We start from the raw sequence: 23675 nt of genomic DNA on the forward strand, positions 1-23675 counted from the left end.
TCATCTTACAGATGGCAAAACCAAGGCTCAGCACTATTAGGTAACTTGCCCAAGACCCCACAGCTCGTTAGTGTGAAGTAAGAAACCAGGTCTTCTGAGTATCCTCCAAAACCCACCCAAGAGGAACAACAGAACATCTAGAACCTGTTCTTTATTGTCACTATTCAGTCTAAGAAACAAGAGTTTAGCTAAAGATGTCTGACAGATTTCCAATAATTCTTGAGTATTCCCTTTGATTTATATTTAATTGAAAACTCTGTATATTTATAACCTCTCTTTCAGGTGTAGGGCATGGTAGTAGTGGATAGATATGCTACATACACATTCATTGTCAAGGAAGCAATGTTTGGTTTGGCATGAGAACTCTATGATATGAAAAAGAGAATAACTTAATGAGAGTCAGGATTTAAAATAATTTGCCACAGAAATTTAATCCAAAGATGATCTGAACAGGAATTCTGGATGGATACGATGGAATTAAACCAGTTGGAAATATGATGATGTTCGAAGAACAATAAAATGTCATTTTGACCTGGACAAAAGCTCGGAGGGGCAAGAAGAGGCTGAGTGGATGGGCATTATGGAAATCAGGCATCCAAAATGGAAAGCTCTTGAAACTCAGTCAAAAACTGTAGGAACTGCCCAAATAACCTAGCTAATTTATAAATGGCTTAGAAGTATCTTAGGAGAAAATAAAATTGTAAAGGAAATCCAGAAAGCTAGAAGAAGAGAGCACCTATTTGCCAGAGCCCGGGAACTAAACCCCGGGACTGATACAAAGCACACTCAAGTCTGGGCATCAGTTTTCTGAACCTGTTTCACTTACCCTCCATTTGGAGATGGATATCCAGGAAAGGAAATGCCCATTTATCGAAAACAATGAACATTACTGATCGCCTAATTTGTGCCAGGCGCTATGCTACGTGCTGGGGATAAAAAGGCAAGAACATGGGTCCCTGCTCTCCTCCTGGGCAATGGTGGTTGCTTTGCTGCTATGAAATTGGAAGGGGGGACAAAATTCCTTTTTCTAGCTGCAAAATAGGACAGTGTCTCTCATTGTCTCCTGATCAGAACAGGTCCTGTTTCGAAACCGAGGACTGAGGTTCTACAAGCAACAATGAGGGCCTTCTGAGCTTCTGGAATGTTGCTGAGGGTGCACAATCTTTACCAAGTGTGAACTGCGGCCAATCAGGGGATGGGACTCCTCCACTATAAGCACGAGCCACATGCCCGGCCACCAGTCTGACATCTCAGCAGTTTCTGAGCCCTTCAGAAGCCAAATGAGGCATGTGGTTTGTGTGGAGTTAGGAACATAAGCCTCCGCTGATTTTCTCGCTGCTTTTCTTAGAAGCTGCCCCCTTCCCACACAAGTGAACACAAAATGATCAAACACAACACATTTTAGCATGAATCAAAAAATGAGAATGCACCAAAAAGTGTGTGCATGTTGGGGCGGGGGGGGCCGACAGGCAGCGCGGGCCACTGACGCAGACAATCAGGAGTACTGCATTTGCAGTTGATGTGTCCTAGCAGGCTGTTCCGGGCACTTGGGAGCAAGTCACAGGAACCAAAAAAGCCCGGGTGTTAAAAAGCCCAGAGAGAGGAAAGTACCAGCAGGAGTCCTGTTCACGGCTATGTTAGGGAAAGGAGAATGGTTTCTATCTGGGAAGAGAGTGTGTGTGTACTGTGTGTCTGTGTATCCCGTGTATCTGCACACGTAAGCACGTGGGTGCACGTACACACACAACACCTCTAAAGTTTTCAAGTCTTCTGTGCTATCAACATTTTAAGAGCATTAAACAAGGAGAAAGTAAATGTCTTTCTTTGACATTTGTGATAAAGCAGTGGTTCTCAAAATGAATTGCCTATCAAAGTTATCTACGGAAGCTTTGCAAAAAATACAGATGCGCTGGCCCCACCCCAGAGGTAGTGAACTGGACCCTCTCTCCTGTGACAGGTGTCGGGAACTGACATTGGCATGTGGTACAGGGACCATCCGATTCCTGCAGGACAGCACGCTTGCTTTTGGCTCCGGGTTGTGGCCAGAGGAAAGCCTGATATTTGGGATAAGGAGTTTAAAAATCATTGTACGGGGGATCCTTCGAAATTTCCCAACACTTGCATTCAGTTTGTATGCCCTAGGCGATGAAGGCTGAGCCTCAGGTTTGAGTGAAACACACACACACACACACACACAGCTCCTATTCTCTGGCAATTTCTCTGACAGATCTTGAGCTTTCTGAAGAGGAGGACAGCCTTCTTCGTTTCCCAAGTGAGTCTCTCACTTCACCCCGAGTAAAACTCATGAGAGCTAACGTTTATGAGCACTTGCTATGGACCAGGAGCTGAGCCAAGCATCTTCATTTAATGGTTACAGAACTATGGTGGAGCTGTTGGTATCCCGTTTGGGAGACGAGAGCACTGAGGCTTGCCCACTGCCACAAAGTAGTAAAGCAGAGCCAAGCCTGAGCCATCAGACTCGGAGGCCCAAGTGCTTGACCACTGGGCAAGATGCCTTCCAACCAGCTTTGTCCTGTGGCCACACAATAAACAGGAACTGGGTGGATAGAGAGAGAACTACTTTTAATCCCTACATTAATTTCATAACCAAATAGGGAGTGTTTCTTAGTAGGACGGGCTGCTGCCAGGGGTAGAGGAAGAGAAGAAACAAGAGAAAACACAGGCCAAATATGTGGAAGAATGCACGTCGCCTCTTTGTTCTTGTGATACCAATTCACTTTGAATGGGAGACGGGAATAATTGCTTCATTTGGGAGATTAAGGTACAAATGGCTTCCTCCTTTCTTTATGCCAAGTACAAGAAATAACATTCCCACACCGAAGATGCGGAGTGTTCACAGCCTTCTCTAGCCCCCCACCCAACGCCTACCTTCCCAAAGTCCTCCAGGTTCTCGGCCACTAATGCGAAGTGTGCCCGCGTGGCTGGGAGGGGGCTGAGAGGGGCTTTGCTCGGTGGCTCATCAGGGCCTTTTCCACGTACAAGTGTGTCTCCTGCATGCGTGGAAAGCTCTGCTTTTCTCGCCCCTTTCCCAGTCACTTCCACATTAATTAGTAAGGGTATCATTTTATAAATTACAGCTTCGTATCAGAGGAAAGCAGAGTTTATCTTAATTCAGTCAGCTGTGTAAAATACAGTACCCTAATTTTAGCCCACCAGTGCTGCGAATCCCCGTGGAGTAAGAGAATGACAGGTCTTCCGGAGAGAAATCCCAGTGGGTCCCTGCAAGTCTCACTTTTGTCTCCAACAGCATCCCCGGTGAGGCTGCGGAAGGGATCCCAGGACACTGAGTGGCATCTTTTCCACCATTAGCAATTCAGATTTGAATGCGAATCCTCCAAGCAGCACATGAAAGCAGCCCTGGTTAGCTGTGGGGCTCAGAGGGGGGCCCAGGCAAGAGGCTCTGGCACAGAGGAGGCTGAGAGGGGCCCGGGCTCCAGCGCGCAGCAGAAGCCTGGGAGGATGGTGTGAAAGTCGGTGATAAACACCAGACAATCTCAGTCCAAAAGGGGAAGCCTGACAGTCTTAACTGTAACAGAGCCAAGTAGGCACGACTGCAATTACAGTCTTGATTGCTCCTGCTGGGAGCCCTCTGGAGGAAGACCGGGTGGCAGGGCAGGGACAGATGATGGGAGCGTGGCTGTGCAGCAGCTCCCCATGAGGAGGAGGGCCTGCAGGGCTGCCACGGGCCTCAGGAAAAGCCACCGGGGCGGCCGTCCATCACCATCTCGTGCACTTGCTCTACACATCTCTTTACTCTCCTTCGTGGCCCCGAAATCATCCCCAGCCCTGACTGGCGGGGCCCTGGCTTCCTTCCCACCGCCATTACTCTGCTCAGACGCTCTGCTGCTTTGCGCGCAGAGCTGGAACCCGGGGCAGCAAGGACACGGGCATTCGGGTCCTGGGGAGGGACTCGTTGGGATGCTGTCAGTGTGCAGGAAACACCTCGGCCCCCAGAGCACTCTGAAAACCACAGACGGCTCTGGTAATTCCCAGAATTACCAGAGTCAGGTGATCATCTGGACAAGCGGTGCTAGACACCTGCGGAGGTCCTGAGGTAACTGGGCTGGCATGAGGCCCAGGCATCAGGAGGTTTGCGGCCCCCCAGGTGATCCGGCTGTGCATTCAAGGTTGAGACTGCTGGCCCGGACACCTACGTGCAATGCAACACTGGACAACCTTATCACCTTCTCCCACTGCTGGAGACTGGGGGCCCTTCACGAATTCCGTTTGGACGTGAAACCCAGAGGAAGCCGCATCCCCTTGGAGAAGTGCTACCAGCTTGGAAGGTGAGATCAACCATCACCTGTAAAAGATCTCCTGGACCATCCAGAAAGTACCGGTCCCCCCTGGGTGCCCGGGATGCCTGACAGAATGATGTGAAGACCGCCATGTGGGAATGTGGCCTAGAAGGCCCCAGGGCCAGCGGGCACGCCTCAGACACTGAGCCTCTCCTGCTGTCCCTGAGCCTCTGGTGCCCACAGCACACCGGCTGCCCAAGGCACCAGGGCACCTACTTGCGAGGAGCTAGGGCTCCCGGGGGCTGGAGGAAGGAAGCTCCTACTTGTCAGTTAAACAAAAGAATAATCCTCAGCCCCCTCTGCAGTGTGTACTTTCACTGTCATCCAGCAGCCCATTACCATGTCACAGCAAAGCACACCCTTCCATAGGTCACTTTGTTTAAAATGACATGGATAATGCACATGTCAGCAAGCTGACAGTCCTGGCCGTCCTTCAGAGATAAAAACCTCAAGGCGAGAGCCTGTTCTTATCTAGGGGACATGCATTGGTCTATCATCCAAGTCAGGCAGAACATGATTTCTCCAGAGAGCACTTTTTTCATTTCCTGATTTTAAGGAAATCAAATAAGCACCATTTGTCTTCATCTGAATATGCTTGACCTGCTCAAATGATGATGTCTCGCATTTTTTAACAGGCTACATATGCTGAATTCAAATTAACGACAGTACAGAGCAAGAGCCTTTAGATCTCTCTTGGAAGCTGGCAGCAGAGGAGGAGGGAAAATTCTGGGCTTGATGGGAAGATCCCACCAAATACTGACTGCAGGATTCTGAGTAAAATCCACAAGCAAATAGGAGGCGAAAGGCAGAGAATGGGGCTCAAGAAATCCAGCTACGCAGGACAGACCCAGAAACTGGGGAAGGGATTACTGGTCCCCTTCCTTTCGATGCCAGGCAATACAGAAACCGTGATATTCAGGCAACTCTTTTTGAAATACATAAGGTAGGAATAAAATTAGGAAGAAATCTGGTTGGGGGGTTGGGACAGCTAGAAAGAAAGACCAATCAAACAATCCCTTTGCCTCAGGCACAGAAAGTTCACTTTACCAGGTTGTGATCCAATCTTCTGAAAGCTCAAACACTGAGCTCCTTTTCTTGATCCATGTTGAACTGGATACACAGAGACTGGTGGCCATCAGCCTCAAAAGAGAGTATGTACCTGCAGGAAGAACTGCCCTCCCCCCTGGCGAGAAGAGAGCCGTTCCCACCCAAGCTCTCCTGCCCACCCCTCACCCCATGATGAGAGTCCTAGAAACACACCATTCATATTTCTATCAAGAAGGCCAATATGTACAGAAAAGCAGGAAGAAGCAGGGAGGTCATTAAAAGAAATGGAGAAATGACATTATAAATGCAGACTAGCAAGTTTAATGTTCCAATCGAGGATTAAAAAGAAAAATCAGATGGTTATTAAAATAGTTTCCTCTTTTAAAATCTATAAAGTGAAAACTTGATGTTACATATACCCAATATTAACAGACATGTTTAAAAAAAAATGAAACTCACAAAGTAAATACGTTATTTCTTATCATAGGAAATGTCACTGTGTAAATACAACTGGTCTTTGCAGAACAGAAAAGGTGTGGTCAATATGAAGCTGGCATCCCACCACCCTATAACTGTGTGGGAGAACCATGGTGCTCAACTGTGCCCACAATGGTGGGGTGGGGGGTGGGGGTCTTACCTTCTCTTCCTGGTCACTGTCGCTGTCACACTGAAAAGAAAGACAAGAGAATAGGGTTAGTGCAAAAATTGAGTAGATTTTTGTTTTTGATACAGAAAAAAAAAAAAAAGATAAGTAAAGGAATTAGGAAATGTTGCCTGAGCCATAAAGAGTTTCTTCAGCTCAAATGCTCATAAACCAAATCAGAAGCAGAATGCTGAGAAGCTGCTCTGTTGATTTCACTTGATGCCTTTGCTCTGTGGTTCTTCTTGTGTTCTGTGGACAAGGTCTGGCAAGGTGCCTGGTCACAATGGTGAGCACCCCACTGCCTGGGAGAGGGGGTGCCCACTGAGGAGCCAATCCAGCCACAGGATTAAGGTGAATCAGAATCATTCAATGGGATTCAGAGCAAATCAGTATCTTAATGGAGACCTTCTACCTTCAGCTAATGTTAATAGTTGTATCTCTCCTGGTGCTTTTTACACAGAAAAAAAGGTAAACCTCTGGATGCTGCATTCTCTCATTTGGACTCTGAAGGAAACAGAACATAATAGGCAGAGCTCACCAGTTGTGATGGCTGCCTTTTCTAAGGCCCGGAAAAAAGAGGGAATGTTCTCTACAAAAAAACATAACAAGGACAAGAAGAGGTCAGGGAAGTAAATCAATAATATGGGCAAAGAAATATGTTTTAAGGCGGCAGACTCACACCATATCTAATAGATCCCAAATTCCAACTGGTGAGCTAAGTTTGGGATAACCAGAGAATGAGTTAACTCAAAACTCTGGCTTCCTCATTAGATGTGAAGGGGAAAAAATAAAAAACACATTTTCCTTTTTAAACCAAGAGTGTTTGTTATCCATCTGATTTTAAAAAGGGGGATGTGTTTTGTCAGAGTAAATGTGCAGCAGGATCAATATATTTGTTTGTTCACTCAACAGTCCTTGAAAAGCACTTCTAAGCTAGACAGATATTCAACCAAGACACAGAACTGGCCCTAGAGTAGCTTTCAGGTTAGCAGTAAAGAGAAAGCTAGAACACAAACACTGAGCAGAGGTGTGGCGTGATGAGAGCCATAGTCCATTAGGAGGACTCTTCCCATGGGGCGGAGGACAGACCACGCGCTGCAGGGGAAGACACAGGTCATGGGTGACCAGTTTGGCAACAGTTACAACACTGTCTAAACCAGCACGACGCATGTCTGAAGAAAGGGAGGAACAGACGGCACAGCAATTCTGAAGGTAGAACCAACAGGACCTGGTAACACATGGGTATGAGAAACAAGGACGAGGGATGAGTCTAGGATGATGCCAAGGTTTTTAGTGTGGCCACCTGGACATGGGAGCTGGGGTAGCTATGAACAGAAACAGAAAATAAATTTGCTTATACAACAGCCACCACTGGCTAGATACCCCCGGTGACGCACAAACCCCTTCTCCCCAGTCTGTACTTTCTCCTGACAGTTGGGGACTGAAAAAAGCCAGGTGGTCTCTCTTTTCCAACTTTCCTTGCAGCTAAGGGTGCCCGTAAGACATGCTCTTGGCTGACACTTGAGGAAATGCCTGCCGAGGGCTCTGAAAAATTTTTCTCTCCTCAAAAAAAGAAGAAAAGCAGGAAGCACCTGCCTCTTGCCTTTGAACACGATTGTATGAGGACGTGATGTCCGGATCTGTGGCAGCCACCTTGCCAAAATGAGGCAGAAAGTCTAAGTACAAAAACAAGATGGCGGTGGCACAATGGGGACACTTGAACCAACCTAAGAGCAGCCTGCTCTCGACATTTTTGTTCAGATAAAAATAATTTACCTTATCGTTTAAACCACTGTTAGAGCGCTTTCAATTGAGAGTAACAGAAACTCCATCCTAAAGGACATCTTGCTATTATAAGATACAACTGGGGGATTACTTCCTCCTTCTAGCTTACCCTCTCTGCACTGTAAGTATTTAGGAACTCACATCACAAACTCATAGACTAGAAGGTTCTAACACTTTCTACTGTCCATGCTGGCGCCTCCATGCCACAGGGTGATCAGAGTTTTAGTGACCATGCTTTAACCAAGTATAACTACATTGTTTTCAACCAGGCTTCCAAACCCAGATGGTCTAAACTTACTTTTGCCTGATGAGTGATTTCCCTATTATAATAAATCAAAAGAGGTGAGATGAAGACTTTGAAGGCCTAGGACAACAGACAGATGAGGTTCTCTTCTCCTGATCATGTGATTTTTCTCCCCCCATTGCCTTTAATTAGGGCTTCTTTGAGGTTCCTGAGTTCCGGGCACGTTTTCAAGAGTGACAAAGCATGATTCAGGAGGGGCGTGGAAGAGAGAAGCGTTTTTTTGCCAGGCAGGCTCATCTTCCCCAGATGTTCACAGCCCGCCTTGTGAGGTAATCAATGACAGCCAAAGGCTATGAAACAGCCCTTGCCCATGTCCCCAAGGACTGGTGTGCAGGGGGTAGAAGGAGTGGGGAGGCTGGGAAAGAGCCACTGCTGTCCATGCCCCCCCACCAATCCTAACAGCAGTATGTCCCTGGGAATGGTTATTTCTATCAAAGTGTTAAGCTTTCTGCTTTCCAACAGTCCAGTTCTAATTTCAAGGTCCACTTAATTCTGCATCAAGTAATTACTGATATACCCAGAAGCACCTTGTCTCCAGAGTTAAGCATATGGTGAAGAACTGAGACCTACTGGTATCCATTATGGAAGCAGCACGGATGCCAAGCCGATTAAAAATGCTCAGGCTCCCCACACAACATGCCGGGTGAGTGACAGCTCCTCGACAAGGCCAGTAGCAGAGTCTGCCAAAACAGTCTCTGCTGCACTGGGGCCCACATGGTGTGCTGAGAAAACAGTTCCATTTCTGGTATTAAATTCCCATACTGACCCGAGGACTTTGCCGTGAGCTCAGCAGGAGCGCACCATCCAATTTACAGCTCCGCTCTCCGGAGCCTCGAGTGCCAGCCCCTGGCAGAGACGAATGATGGTCAACCCCTCCAGCTCATAAATTATGCAAAGGCAATAAATGCACTCAGCAAACAGCGCCTAACGTTTGCCTAGCCTGGCTTCTGACACACTCTGTAAAAAGCCAGAAGCTCGACACATACAAGAGGTCTATTCCACTCATAAAGGGGGTTTGTTGACAACCCCAGACGGAAAGCGAGCCACAGTCCTAAGGAGTCTTTCTGCTTCACTGGCAGCAGTTTATGGGCTGGCTTTATGAAAAAGAGAGGCTGTTTTATAGAGTCAGTGTGGGTAGAATTCATGGTCTCAAATTCACATTTAATACACTGTACGGCTTTCACACCCTAAGTTCAATACATTGTGGATTTTAGGCCAAATGATTCTTGGTCTTGAAAGGTTAAAAGAAGAAGTGTCTGCTCCCCAGTCCCTAGATACCCACTCCAATTTACAGGAGTTCACATCGAGCCACCTCCTGATTCAGACCTATGTTCTGCATGAGGCTGAGAAGTGGGAAAGGCACGTCGAATGCACAAATGGAGTCCCAGCTGATTTGACCATTTTAAGCATTTTGACATCAGGGTCCCGCATTGGTTTATTAGCAAACAGGTTGCACGCTAACGACCAGCTTGAGGTGACAGGGTACCCTCCATGACTAGATTTCAAAGCCCTTTGTGAAAAACTGAAAATATTTGCCTCCATTTTAAAAGCAAGAAATGAAAAGGAACAAGCAGGCCTTATAACTCAGGGAAGAATTCTTGGCCGCTGAGTCTTCAGACAAGTCCGTGACCCAAACCCACCACAGACAAAAGAGGGAAACAGGAGCATGAAATCCAAGCCACATGCCTCAAAAGCAGGATTCAGAAAGGGGCGAGGGCCAAAGCAGTACTGCCAGCCACCGGAACCCAACCCCGCTCGACTTCACCTTCACCTTCTGTCTCCTCTGGTTTCACAAGTCAGAAGTGAGCCTGTGGGGGCAACCTCTTCCTTTCTCACTTAATTCCCACCCTTTAAACGCTTCAACCCACCCATGCACCTACCCAACATTTTCTCCTCTTAAAAATTAACGCATGTTGGGCGCCTGGGTGGCTCAGTTGGTTGAGCGACTGCCTTCAGCTCAGGTCATGATCCTGGAGTCCCGGGATGGAGTCCCCATCGGGCTCCCTGCTCGGCGGGGAGCCTGCTTCTCCCTCTGACCCTCCTCCCTCTCATGCTTTCTGTCTCTCATTCTCTTTGTCTCAAATAAATAAATAAAATCTTTAAAAAAAAAAAAATTAACGCATGTTTGCTGAAGATATTTTTAAAAATCACCCATGAACTTGCCACTCATAGGTAAACAACTAATACACCTGTATAATTCTTTCCAGTCTTTACTCCATCCTTCCCACACACATTTTAAGAAATAAAAATAAATTCCTACTATATTGTAGCCTGCTTTGTTTTCACATAATGTGTCAAATATTTTGTTCAATGAGTGAAATTGGCCCTGTCACACCACTTTTTTTTTTTTTTTTGAAGACTGCACTGTGATCCACCGTATGGATTGTAAATAATCTAGTAAGAAAATTCCCCAGTGCTGTTATTTGGATTGTTTCGACTGAACGTCCTGCAACGTTCCCCTCTTACAAATTCACCAGTACTGCTCTTCTTAGTATCTTCTCATGGCCCTTCCTTCTCTGCATATCCCTTAATGTCACTGTCTCCCCAGAGTTGAATCTGCAGTCCTATTGTTTCTCGGTGATTTCCAGGGGAGCCCTTAAAGATCCCCTTGGTTCCATCTACCATTTATATTTTTAGACTGAAAAATCTCTATGCCCACCATCTGCCAGCTATGTGACTTTGGGAGAGTTGTTTCAGTTCTCTGCATCTCAGTTTACTTATCTGTAAAATACGGGTAATAATGGCATTGCCCTCAAAGGTCGGTCAGCATAAAGTAAGTTAGTACATGTAAACAACTCAGACAATGCGTGGCACAGAGTCAGGGTAGACAATAAACGTTAACTGTTTTCAACGTATGTTTTTGTTTGCTCTGCCCCCTTCCCGAAGCCCTGCAAACAGACTCAAGCATCCATTTAAATCTGGACTAGCCATCTTTGCTCCTCCCAAATCTGCCCCTCTCCCACCGTGTCCTTAGTAATGCTATCACTGTTCAGTCTCGGTGAAGAGTCTTGTTATCATCCTTGACTCCATTCTTGAGCAAAGCTACCTTCCTCTCTCACCCACATTACTGACTCTGCTTTCTAAATCCGCACCATCTCCACCGCTGTGGCCGCTGCTTTAGTTCAGCCTTTTATTTTGTCATGACAAGAGGCTAATGACTGCTTCCCTGGGCCTATGGTGTCCTCCTTTTCTAGCCCAAGTCCTTACTGACCAGGGTGGATCTCCTCATCTTCCCTTTGATCATTATCTGACACTTCCCCTGGCAACTCTTCATGTTGCCTCCCCACTCCCCACGTCCAACCATTCCTCCAACACAGTGCATCTCAAGCTTTCTGGGGCGAAGGGCCATTTGTTTTTGTTTTGTTTCCTTTAATTTCCAATACATCATATACTGCTACTTCTGTAAAATATAATAAAAAATAAATTGCTAGGAAAATGAAAAAGAAAAGCAAAGACATATAAAAATATGTGTTACTATATTTAAGAGATATAAAATTACTCCACTGAATTGCTATAAAAGTTTCCAAATGCTTACTCTGAGCTGGCATGCTAATCTCTCAGTAGTTAAGTGAGATCTCACGGCGTGGCCTCTGTCTGCACCTACACTTTGAGTAGCACTATCTTAACACACCCCTTGCTCTCGCCACCCTCGGGCACACTTGGTCAAATGCCTAGGACTTACTATCTTTGCACTTAGCAATTCTCTCTACCTGGAATTCTATTCTCACAAACACAGTTCCCCTCTGTGAACTGTCCAATACTCTTCTTAGAATTAGGAATTCTTAGAATTAGAGTGCTCTTCTTAGAATTAATTGTTTCTGTCTCCATCCCTTACAAAACTGTATTTTCATTGTTTGCCACGAGAGACGTCCCTACTAGAGAGTTAGCTCTTGGGTAGGTAAGGGCAGTGCCTTGGGACATGGAAGATGCTCAATCATATTGATAAATGCATCTCATTCTTCTTTAGAATTCTTCAAACTGTGGTTGATTCCAAGTAACATAAACTATGATTCTGAAAAAACAAGTAATTCCAAAAAAAGAAGGCGTGGGAAACAACGACTAACTCAACTGCTTAATACAGCGGAGTGGAGGTTTGAACGCCTGGGGCAGGGTTAAAATCATTAGCAGAGCCTAGAGTTGGAGCCCAGAGAGAAATGCCTTCCATCAAAAGGCCCAGACAAGACATCATGATGATTTTACTGTATATTCCTCAAAAGCAAACATTTCTCATTTCCATTTGGGAATCTCAATATCTGTGTTTTAAGACTCTGATCCAGGGCGCCTGGGTGGCTCAGTTGGTTAAGCGACTGCCTTCGGCTCAGGTCATGATCCTGGAGTCCCGGGATCGAGTCCCGCATCGGGCTCCTTGCTCCGCGGGGAGTCTGCTTCTCCCTCTGACCCTCCCCCCTCTCATGCTCTATCTCATTCTCTCAAATAAATAAATAAATAAATAAATAAATCTTAAAAAAAAAAAAAAGACTCTGATCCAAATTGAAGTAAGTCAAGGTCTGCGACACCTCTCCGCCTCATTCGGAATGAAGGAACAAGATGGAATTCTAGGTACCTCGTGATGGAATGCATTCTTAAGCAGAAAGTGGCAATCATTGAATATATCACATACAATGACATTGAGGAGGGCACTGCTCTCTATTCTGCTCAATGGACCTTGCTGGAACAGTTATTTTGTATCTCAAATCCATTTATCATCGCCACCAAAGATGTCAGGGCTGAACACCATCACTGAACAAAGTTATTTTATTCTTCTTTCTGCCTAAAGGAAATAAGAGGAAAATGAGGGAGAACCCCAACTTGTAAACTACAGCATCTAACATCAAGTACAATTTAACTTTGCCAGTGACAAAACAAATCGATTTCCCTTTGGGGCAAGCGGTTTATCTACGACTGTAAAGACATCCCTCACCTAAAAGCAATTTCAGAAGAAGCCACCTAGAGAAAACATGACACTTCTTTTCTTTTTTTCTTTTTTTTTTAAAGATTTTATTTATTTATTTGAGAGAGAGAGAATGAGAGACAGAGAGCATGAGAGGGAGGAGGGTCAGAGGGAGAAGCAGACTCCCTGCCGAGCAGGGAGCTCGATGCGGGACTCGATCCCGGAACTCCAGGATCATGACCCGAGCCGAAGGCAGTCACCCAACCAACTGAGCCACCCAGGTGCCCGACACTTATTTTCTTATTTAAAGAAGTAAGGTAGCAGCACAGTGACTAGAAACATGTCCGCCACCATCTTCCCGTCTGCCCAATTCCTTGTACGTGTACAAACATGGAGCTGTTTTGTGCCCACATATGGCACCTCTGATGTTGTCTGTCTTCTGTCACCCCACAAAGACCTCATTTCACACTCTCGCATAAACTTTGGGCTCTAAGTGAAATTCAAAGCTATTGGGAACCTTGGAATAAAAGGAATATTTTAATCCTGAAAATGGTTTGAGGTACTCTTGCTGATGGTAACATGATGCCATTGGCCCTCTTCCCTTCCATCTCAGCAGTTAACTATGCCTGAGCAAATAAAATAGCTCTTTTTTAAAAAGTGAAAGTGTAATCTAGAGATTTGTTTGCCAAACAGTCGTTTAAGAGAGGAGAATAAAGCTTCTGACAGTCACAAAACGAGCGCATTAGGAAATAACATAAGGTCTACCAATCTTTAGCTGTTCAGGAGCTAGGAAGGAGAGCAAATCTTCAGAAGCTTCTGGAATTTTGTACTGGTGACCTATTATTCCTATGGGGAGCTCATTTTTGCAAGTTCACAGCTTGAATTGGCCAGGGCTCAAATAGCCAACGTGATCTGAGGGGGCTAACAGAACAATTCTTATTCTCCTCCCGGGTCTCTCAGATGATCATACACTTTAATTCAACAAATAATTTTAAAGTCTCTAACATGTGCTAGGTTCATTCTGACCACTCGTTAGGAGTACAAATACATTGCCAGAAATCAAGCTGTCTAAATTTGAAGTTCTAAAGTTCACAAATTAATTTTCAACATTTTTTTTCCTTTTTGTCACTTTCAAATCCAGGTATATTTCATAAAACAGTCTGTATGCTGTAAATTTCCACTTAGCTCATTAAAATATTGTTGGGCTTTTGTAAGTGGAAGAAGTGGATATTTCACAAATCTCTGGAGTTCAGCTTTTTTTTTTCCCCCTTAGAAGAAAGGAAGTCACACTTGGCCAAGTATAAACATACATAAACCCCAAAGATGAAATTTACTTAAAACCCAGAGCCCACAAGCGTCAGTGGTTGCCAAAATGAGAAAAATGAGTTTCTTGTCCAAAGGTAAAACTGACAGTCTAGGGCCAGGTGATTTGTAAACGATCTCTTATAAGCTTAAGCAACAGATCCTTTGCCTCTTTGTCATTGATTTACTGATTCTAAGCCATCAATAGCATTAATCCTTACCTGCCTGGGGACCGATTACAAATGACTTTGAAGATGGTGTGAAGCAAGAGTTTGTTATGAGACCACAGTATTACTGCCAGGGAGACCTTCTCAGCTACGTTCTCTGGCAATATTATATTTGTGACCCCTTGTAATGTTGCAATCTTCCCTTTCCAGATCACAGCTGCTTGTTCCTTTGGGTGGGGCCTGAGACCCCTGGGTTTGCTTCAAGTAAACCTTGGTTCTTTTCAGAGTCCTGTGTGAGCTAATAAAACCCAAATTTGCTGATGAGTAAAAAGGAAAAGCATGTTATGGGTTAAAATAATACAAGAGTCTATTTTTTCCACTGTGTTGTGATCCATAGAAATCACCCTGAGCCTTTTCCCTTTCTTCTCTGCCTGGGAAGCCAATTGCTTTGATTGCAGTGATATGAGCTAGCTAAAATGACTTGCCCTTGCTTGTGAGGCAAATGGAACATGCTAATAGAACTTATCGCATTACCCGATGCAAAAGTGCCATAGCTCATTACTTTAAGATAAAAGGATATCATTGCAGACGGCAAGCAGAATTGACTTTCTGAGGCCCGGCTTGATGATGATTTAATCAACTGCTCTCTTTCACTTCTCATCTCTGCGCCTGTCGGTTTCACAGGTGCCGTTAAATGAGACACTCAGAAAGTGAGCAGAGGGAAAGAAATTGCTGTCATTACTTTTCAAGAAAGGAGGTATGCAAATTTTCGACAGAAAGATTGCGTTCATAATGGGCCTGGTAAAATACAAGGATCATGCTTGACAGGTGAGGGCAAGCCATTCGTATGTCCTTAAAGTGGAGCAACCGTCCTTGTTTAGAAATGCGCTCGGTAAGAGAAACTACAAATGAGAGACCGGGCGGGGCCGGGGGCCCAGGCAGGCTGGAATCGCACAGGGTTGGTCCGTGCTGGTCCAGGATCTAGAAGGGGGGAGGGAGCTCAAAGTCTTGAGGAAGCCAAAGCCAGATGATCAGATAACAAAGCCTGGTAGCTCTTAGTCCGAACCAAAATGGCAACAAGCTCTTACAAAGCTCATCTTTTTTCTTTTTTTTTTTTTTTTTTTAAGATTTTATTTATTTATTTGACAGAGAGAGACACAGCGAGAGAGGGAACACAAGCAGGGGGAGCGGGAGAGGGAGAAGCAGGCTTCCCGCGGAGCAGGGAGCCCGATGCGGGGCTCGATCCCTGGACCTTGGGATCATGACCTGAGCCGAAGGCAGACGCCTAACGACGGAGCCACCCAGGCACCACCAAAGCTCATCTTTTCTTTCACATAGAACTGTGGAGCCAGTTTGCCTGGATTCAAATCTTAGCTCCACTACTTACACGATCTGGAGGGCCTTAGCAACTAACTTAACCTTTCTGTACTTCAGCTTCATCTTCTATGAAACGGGGAGCTACCAGCAGCATACTACCCCCCAGGGTTGTCGAGAGCATTCAAGTCTGTAAGTATACATATTTGTGTATTTATGGACTTCATAATATATATATGATATATATATTATACGTATATATACACACATACACATAACATTAGAAGGTGTAGAACCATGCCTGATACATAGGAGGCACTCAGCAGACGTCAGAAAGCATGCATTCATTCATTCTTCAACAAACACTGAGTATCTTTTTTTTTTTTTTTTTTCTTAAGAGGATGTGTGCCAGGTGCTGGAAACCTACCTGGCTGTGGTTTCAACAGAATACAATTAATTTTTCATTGACTGCGCGTACATAAGTCTTGCTCCCCTGGCAGATGGGGAGCTCCTCGAGAGACACTCTGGCTGGCCCTGGAATCATTACAGGGCCTACGGCAGTCTTAAGAACCCTAAAAGATGTTCAACACTGATTTGATGTTTTATGGAGTCCCCCCCCCCCCCCCCCCCCCCCATTGCATATATCTGACACTGCGTGGAGAGCACAAGCCCTCAGAGGAATCTCCTCTTGGAGCAGGAAATTCGTCTTTAGTGGGGACCCTCAGGCGATCGCTCTGTGCCCTAGCCTGGGAAAGGAACAGACAGTCTGGCCTGAACCACCTTCAGGAAGGCATGATGAATCTGAATAGATTAAATGATCAGGGTAGTATGAACAGAGATGTTTTTTCATCCACTTTGCCGTCAACAGGTAATTGTTCTATTTTCTCCAACACTCAAAATAAAAGCATCTTTCTTAAAGTGCCTGTAACTCTGAGTTCTCTTTCCCCAGGTAATGAAGCTGCTACAAACCCTTCTTCCTTCCAGTCCCTAAGGTTGTGAGGCGCAGAATGCAGCTCCTGCACTCCATGCTAAGTGGCACCTACTCACTGAAGGGACAACAGCAGAAAGAGGAGGGTCCATGACAGCAGAGCAGCTCTGAGCCCTCTGTTTTGGAAAAGCCTGGTTCAGGGTAGGGATTCTGCATAGGAACTCTCTCTCGGAGCATCTTTGCCCCTACAACAGCCAGCCGACAGCCGTCAGTCATTAACAAAGAATGTTCTGAGAACAGCCCTGGGAGGGAAGTGTTAGGACCCCTCTGTTTTCAAGATGAGAAGTTAAGGCTTCCAATGGGGCAGGCAGTACTCAAACCCAGTTCTGTCCTCTGCAGCTCATGTTCCCAGCAAGGACAATATAGCCCCGCTCGCTCTCTCATGCACTGTACGAAGAGACTACTAGAAAAACATCATTCTGATTAACTGCTGGGCATGGGTAGAGGCAGGCTGAAACTGAAAAGAGGTTATAATGACCCTAAGTGGCAGTGAGTGAATGCAGCCAAGCAGCCACATTTCTACCCCACCCAGAGAGCAGCTCTCCCTTAGGAGGAGAACCTAGCACAGTACCTGGCTCAGGAAAGTGCTCATTAAATCTGAAGCTGACCTAGGTTCAAATTCTGATCCCTCTAACTTAGCAGCCATGCAGTCTTGGCAAAGACACATAATATCCTGGAGCCTACCTTTCCTTTTTTCCAGCCTGTAAATGGGAATGATATATACTCCACGGAATTTTTGTTACAATGAAATGAGTTCAAGCATTTGAAAGCAGCCAGAAAGAAATACTAATAGCTTTACTTTTTCCAACTCTTTCATGAAAGAAATGCTATATCAGACACAGAAATGAGGTAACAATCGTTATTTAAATGTTGGGTTTAATTTCTTTATAATTTTATTGCCAGACAGGAAATCATATTCTGTAAGAATTTCTGCTTGGGAGGTGTTTGAAGACTCGCTACTATACTAGACGGGAAGAGAAACAACAGCCCAAACAAGCAGAAACAGAAACTATCATTCCCTCTCAAAGTAGAATAACAAATGGTTTTATTTCACTGATAAAATACACGCATGCCTTGGGAGATATTACAGGCTTGGTTCCAGACCACTGCAATAAAATGAACATCGAAATAAAGCGAGTTGAATGAAATTTTTGGTTTCCCAGCTCATATAAAACTTATGTTTACACTACTCTGTAGTCTATTAAGTGTGCAACAGCACTGTCTAAAAAAAAACCAACGTACACACCTTAGTTAATAAATACTTTACTGTGAAAAAATGCTAACCATCCTCCGAGCTTTCAGCGAGTCGTATCTTTTTGCTGGTGGAGGGTCTTGCCTTGGTGTGGCCGGCTACTGACTGATCAGGGTGGTGGCTGCTGAATGTTGGGGTGGCTGTGGCCATTTCTTAAAATAAGGAGGCAATGAAGTTCACCACATTAACTTTTCCCGTCATTAACAATTTCTCTGTGGCATGTGATGCTGTCAGAGAACATCTCACCCACAGGAGAACTTCTTTTAAAACTGGAGTCAATCTTCTCAAACCTGATTTGCTGCTTTATCAACTCTGTTTATGTCATTTTCTAAATCATTTGTTGTCATTTCAACAGTCTTCCCAGCATCTTCACCAGGAGGAGATCCCTTCTCAAAAACTACTTTCTTTGCTCATGCAGTGGAAGCAAATCCTCATTCAACAAAGTTTGATCACAAGATTGCTGCAATGCAGTCCCGTCTTCAGGCTCTGCTTCTAATTCTAGTTCTCTTGCTGCTTCCCCCACCTCTGCATGACTGCTCCCCTGAAGTCCTGAACCCCTCAAAGTTATCCATGAGCACTGGTAATCAACTTCTTCCAAACTCCCATTAGTGTTGATATTTGACTTCTTCCTATAGGTCATGAATGTATTTAATGCCACTGAGGATGGTGAAGGCTTTCCAGAGACTTTTCAATTTATGTTGCCCAGATCCATCAGAGAAATCACTGCTATGGAAGCTACAGCCTTATGAAATCTATTTCTTAAATTATAGGACCTGAAAGTTGATATGACTCCTTGATCCACAGGCTATAGAATGGATGTTGTGTTAGCAGGGATGAAAATAACACTAATCTCATTCTACGTCTGCATCAGAGTTTTTGGGTGAGCAGGTATGTTGTCAATGAGCAGTAATGTTTTGAAAGGAATCTTATTTTCTGAGGAGTATGTCTCAACAGTGAGCTTAAAATAGTCAGTAAATCAAAATTTGTCAGCAGATGGACTGTCATCTATGCTTCGCTGTTCCATTTACAGAGCCCAGGCAGAGTAGATTAGCATAATTTTGAAGGGCCCTAAGATTTTCATAATGGGACATGAACACTGGCTTCAACTTGAAGTCACCAGTTGTATGAGCCCCTAACAAGAGTTGGCCTGTCCTTTGAAGCTCTGAAGCCAGGCATTGACTTCTCCTTTCTGGATATGCAAGTCTTTGATGGCATCTTCTTCCAATAGAAGGCTGTTTCATCTACATTGAAAGCCTACTGTTTGGTGTACCCCCTTCATGAATGTTCTTAGCTAGATCTTCTGGATGACTTCCTGCGGCTTCTACATCAGCATCTGCTGCTTCATCTTGCACTTTAATGTTATGGAGATGGCTTCTTTCCTTAAACCTCATGAATCAATCCCTACTAGCTTTAAACTATTCTTCTGTAGCTTCCTCGCCTTCACAGAATTCAAGAGAGGTAGGGCCTTGCTCTACACTGGGCTTTGGCTTAAGGGAATGCTGTGGCTGGTTTGATCTTCTATGCAGACCATTCAGATTTTCTCTATGCCAGCAATAAGGCTGCTTCACTTTATCGTTCATGTGTTCATTAGAACAGCACTTTTAATTTCCTTCAAGAACTTTTCCTTTGCATTCACAACTTGACTAACTCTTTGGTGCAAGAGGCCTTGCTTTCGGCCTATCTTGGCTTTAAGCAAGCTTTTTTCACTAAGCTTAATCATTTGTAGCTTTGGATTTAAAGGGAGACATTTGTGACTCTTCCTTAAACACTCAAGAGGTCACTGTAGGGTTATTAACTGGCCCAATTTCAAAATCACTGTGTCTTGGAGAACAGGGAGGCCCAAGGAGAGGGCGAGAGATGGGGGAATGTCCAGTCAGTCGAACAGTCAGAACACACACAACCTTTATCTATTAAGCTCACTGACTGATGGGAGCACAGTTCATGCCACCCCAAAACAATTACAATAGTGACATCAGAGATCACTGATTTCAGATCACCATTACTAATATAATAAAAATGAAAGAGTCTGAAATACTGCGAGAATCACCAAAACATGACAGAGAAACGAACTGAGCCAATGGTGTCGGAAAAACGGCACCGATAGAATTGCTTAATTCAGGGTTGCCACAGACCCTCAGTTCAGTACGTGTAAAACAAGGTATCTGTGCAGCACCACAAAGGGAAGTGCAATAAGATGAGGAATGGCTATACCGACAGGCAAGACACCTTAGAATTCAATTTTCTAAGTGTTCCTTTAGGTTCCTGATGCACATTTTTCTGGGTGGATATAATCTGGATTTACTCTTCAGTCAGAGAGGAGCCAGGAACCTGTACATAGGAACTAAAGTAAAAGGCACAGCTATGAGAACTGGAGTCAAAACTGGTAGGTTACGCAGAGTACAGTGACGACTTGTGGGTTTTGACATGAGCAAGACGTTCGCTCGAATTCAAATTGGCAAAATAAATGGATAGAATGGGTATCAAAAAGGTCAGATGATTATTGGTACAACTAGGAAGCCAGCCATATTGGACTCTGTCCAGGGACTCTGACCAATCAGGGTTTAGGAGCTACCTGGATGGCCCTTTGCACAGAATTTATATATACGCAAGGCTGACTTAAGGACTTATCTAACCAAACCAACCAACAGAGTAACCTTGGGAGGACATAAAACTTCCAAGAGCATTAAGGTTGGTAACTGTGCACACGGGGATTGGTTGGGAGACTATAATTAAAATGCCTGGCACTTAGTAGGCACACTCGACAAACAGTCCAAACAGACTACTTCTATCCCATTTGGGAATGCCTGTTCTCTCTCCCATAGATATGAAGGCTTTCTCTGACTTCTCTGCATCTTCAACACTGTGGTCAGAGTTTGCTTATATTCTGCTCTTCCTAAATCTGACACTTGAAGAGTGCTCAATAAATACATGTGAGAATGAATTTGTAAATTACATTAGCAAAATATCTGAGGGAAGGTGTCATGGAAACTGTTTAATTGAGGAGATCAAGAAATACACAGTGGCTGATGGAATGAATACTAAAATGTTTGAAAGTATGGGTGTCTGTGTGTATGAGAAAGACAGAAATAATTTCAAGGCAAAAGAAAATCCAAAGAAAATAACACCAAACATTTGAAGAAATCCAATTTTAAGGTTATTCCTTTAAGAAAAATCAGGAGACTCAAAATCCTAAAATATTTCCTTTTACATTTGACTCACTTCAAGCCAACTGAAGCAATTGGAACTGAAGAGGAAAGGGAGCATGGTGCTCTCATATTCCTGAAACATAAGGGCCACATTAGCAACTTCCCACCCATCAGACTTTTTGTTTTGGTTTTAAAATGCAAGAGAGTGAAAAGCGTAGCTAAAGGAATAGAAATATCGCCTGAGACAAAGTGATTTACAAATGTTAGACGGTGGTTCAAGAAGATCCAAAGACATGGTGGGCTGCCATTCCAGAGGATCCAGAAACTGATTTTTCTTTTCTTTTTTTTTTTTCTACCAGGCACTTCACTCTTGCCCCTCTTAGAATCCATCATATTCATAACTGGCATTTCAAATTAAATTGTACCTAACAACAGTCTTTATTTTAGGATGGCTTGAAAGCCTATCTTATAAATCATAAACAAGGAAGGGTAGGATTACTATAAATTGTTTGCAAGAAAATACAAATCGCCAAGATAAAAACACCCACTGGTCTGCCAGTTTCAAGTTTTCCTGTTTTGACATACTATATGCAGTAATTTGGTACCCACAATCTCTTATTAGAAAATGAATGTGCTATTTTTCTGAATGCTGCAATTACAATAATTGAATTTAAAATGGGGATTGAGTTTCTCTGTTTGGAGGAAAAGAATAATTGTGTATTTCTGATTAAAATCAAGGGGACTAAAAAGGGGTTGTATGAATTCCAGGTTCAGTCTCCCTGAGTGACTCCTCATGAGGCCAGAGAACAGAAACACTCAAGAGCAGAGAAATGGACGAGCACCTCAGCAGCGGGCACTCTCTTTGGCCTCATTTGCTTTGTCTCCTGGCCTTCCGTCCGAACACCATGAGCACCATGGCATGGCTGCGTTGTAAATGGCAGCCATGCTGGAGTTTCCCACTGTGTCAAAATTAAATTAAGAGTTAAAATGCAAGGAAAACAAACATCTCTTTGTGTTGAAAATGCCTGTCCCCTTTCAGACTGCCAACATTTTGGAGTAGTTTTTATTTCTTCTTTATAGAACCTCTTCTGTGGGGGGGGGGGGGGGGGGGGGTTTATAATGGCAGAAAGATTGGGGGAGAAGGGAACTAATGATATTTTCTTTTATTTTACCAAAAAAAAATTATATAAAAAGCCATCTTTAAGGTTCAGATGTAAGAAAGGAAAAGGGATCCAGAAAGAACAGGGCTCTCTTGCCTTTGTCATGCCTTTTTATTTTATTTTGGATGGTACCATTCAGTCTTTTGAAACCCCCATTTAGCCAAATGTGAAGGTGAAATGGAGTCTCCTAAGTCCTCCTAAATATTCCTTAAAATACAGCTTCCTAAGAAAAGAGAACAGTTTTTCTAGCACAAAACGAGCCACGGATTGTCCCTTTATATTGCTTACTTTTTATCTTAAGTGGCTTTAATGGCTTTATTGAGCTATTAACTGACAAGACTACACTAGCCATATTTAAAATGCACTGTTTGACACGTTTGTACATATGTATACACCCATGAAACCATCACCACAATCAAGACGGTGAATACATCCACAGCCCTCAAAAGTCTCCCCCATGCTTCTTTGTTAATCCTGCTCTCCCCACCCTGCCCATACCGCCCCTCCCCCCCGCTGATCTGCTTTCTGTCACTACAGATTAGTTTGTATATTTTCTAGAGTTTTATATAAATGGAATCATACAGTATGCACTCTTTTTGTCTGGTTTCTATCATTCACTGCTTACTATTTGGACGCCTAATTAAAAGGGAGCCTCCTAGCTCAAGAGCAGAGGGCGGCCTGTAGAAGCCGCCTTGGCCACGGTTTACTGTCACCCCCTAGGAAGAGGACCGATTACTTGGTCTTACTTTATTCTTAGGCTTTATTATGTACTTGAGTAATCAAGAAGCATTTCTATGGCAGAGGGTTTATTTTACTCTATAAATCCAAGAAGGAGAAAATGCTATTAAGACATCAGTATGGATGGGTCTGCTGCTCTGTAACACTATGAGAAGAACGTGAGCAACAGATTTAAATCTAAGAAGGTTACAGAGCAGTCACAGCTCCTGGCTGGATGGCAGGAATCGTAAAAGACTCAGGCAAGATCTACAGCAATGCACCGTGAACCAATGGGACTCTCGGAGCAAAAAAAAAAAAACCCCAACTGAATAGGCATGCTGGTCGTCTACCCAGAAAGAATTATAAGCACTGGCTTAAGTGGAATGTGAAGAGTCCCTCTCAAAAATCCAAAATATTTCTTAACAGAACAAATAAAAAGGTAGCAAACAAATGTTGAGTGCAGGCTGACTGTGTGGAAAGCCCCCCCCTCAGGTTTAGGAACTCGAGGGTCGAGGGTCGCCTGGAGGTTCCCAGGAGGCTCTTCATTCTCTTCCCCGCAACGCCTGCCCCCAGGGCTCCGTGGTAATGATCAGCTGAGCATCTTTTCTCTAGCTAGCCCTTGGAAACTCACCCTTCCTTT

At 44.3% G+C, this 23675-nt stretch overlaps 1 protein-coding gene across 2 annotated transcripts in view; it reads right to left on the reverse strand.

The window, feature by feature from the left end:
• AUTS2 (activator of transcription and developmental regulator AUTS2) overlaps positions 1–23675 on the reverse strand; it is a 1127592-nt gene that overhangs the window by 309114 nt on the left and 794803 nt on the right. For both annotated transcript variants that reach the window (XM_044915700.1, XM_044915699.1), the window contains exon 5: positions 6004–6033. In XM_044915700.1, coding sequence (XP_044771635.1) covers positions 6004–6033 — 30 coding nt within the window. The remainder of the gene's footprint in view (positions 1–6003; positions 6034–23675) is intronic.

The sequence above is a fragment of the Neomonachus schauinslandi genome, chromosome 5 (genome assembly GCF_002201575.2).
Source record: "Neomonachus schauinslandi chromosome 5, ASM220157v2, whole genome shotgun sequence".
Lineage (NCBI taxonomy): Eukaryota > Metazoa > Chordata > Mammalia > Carnivora > Phocidae > Neomonachus > Neomonachus schauinslandi.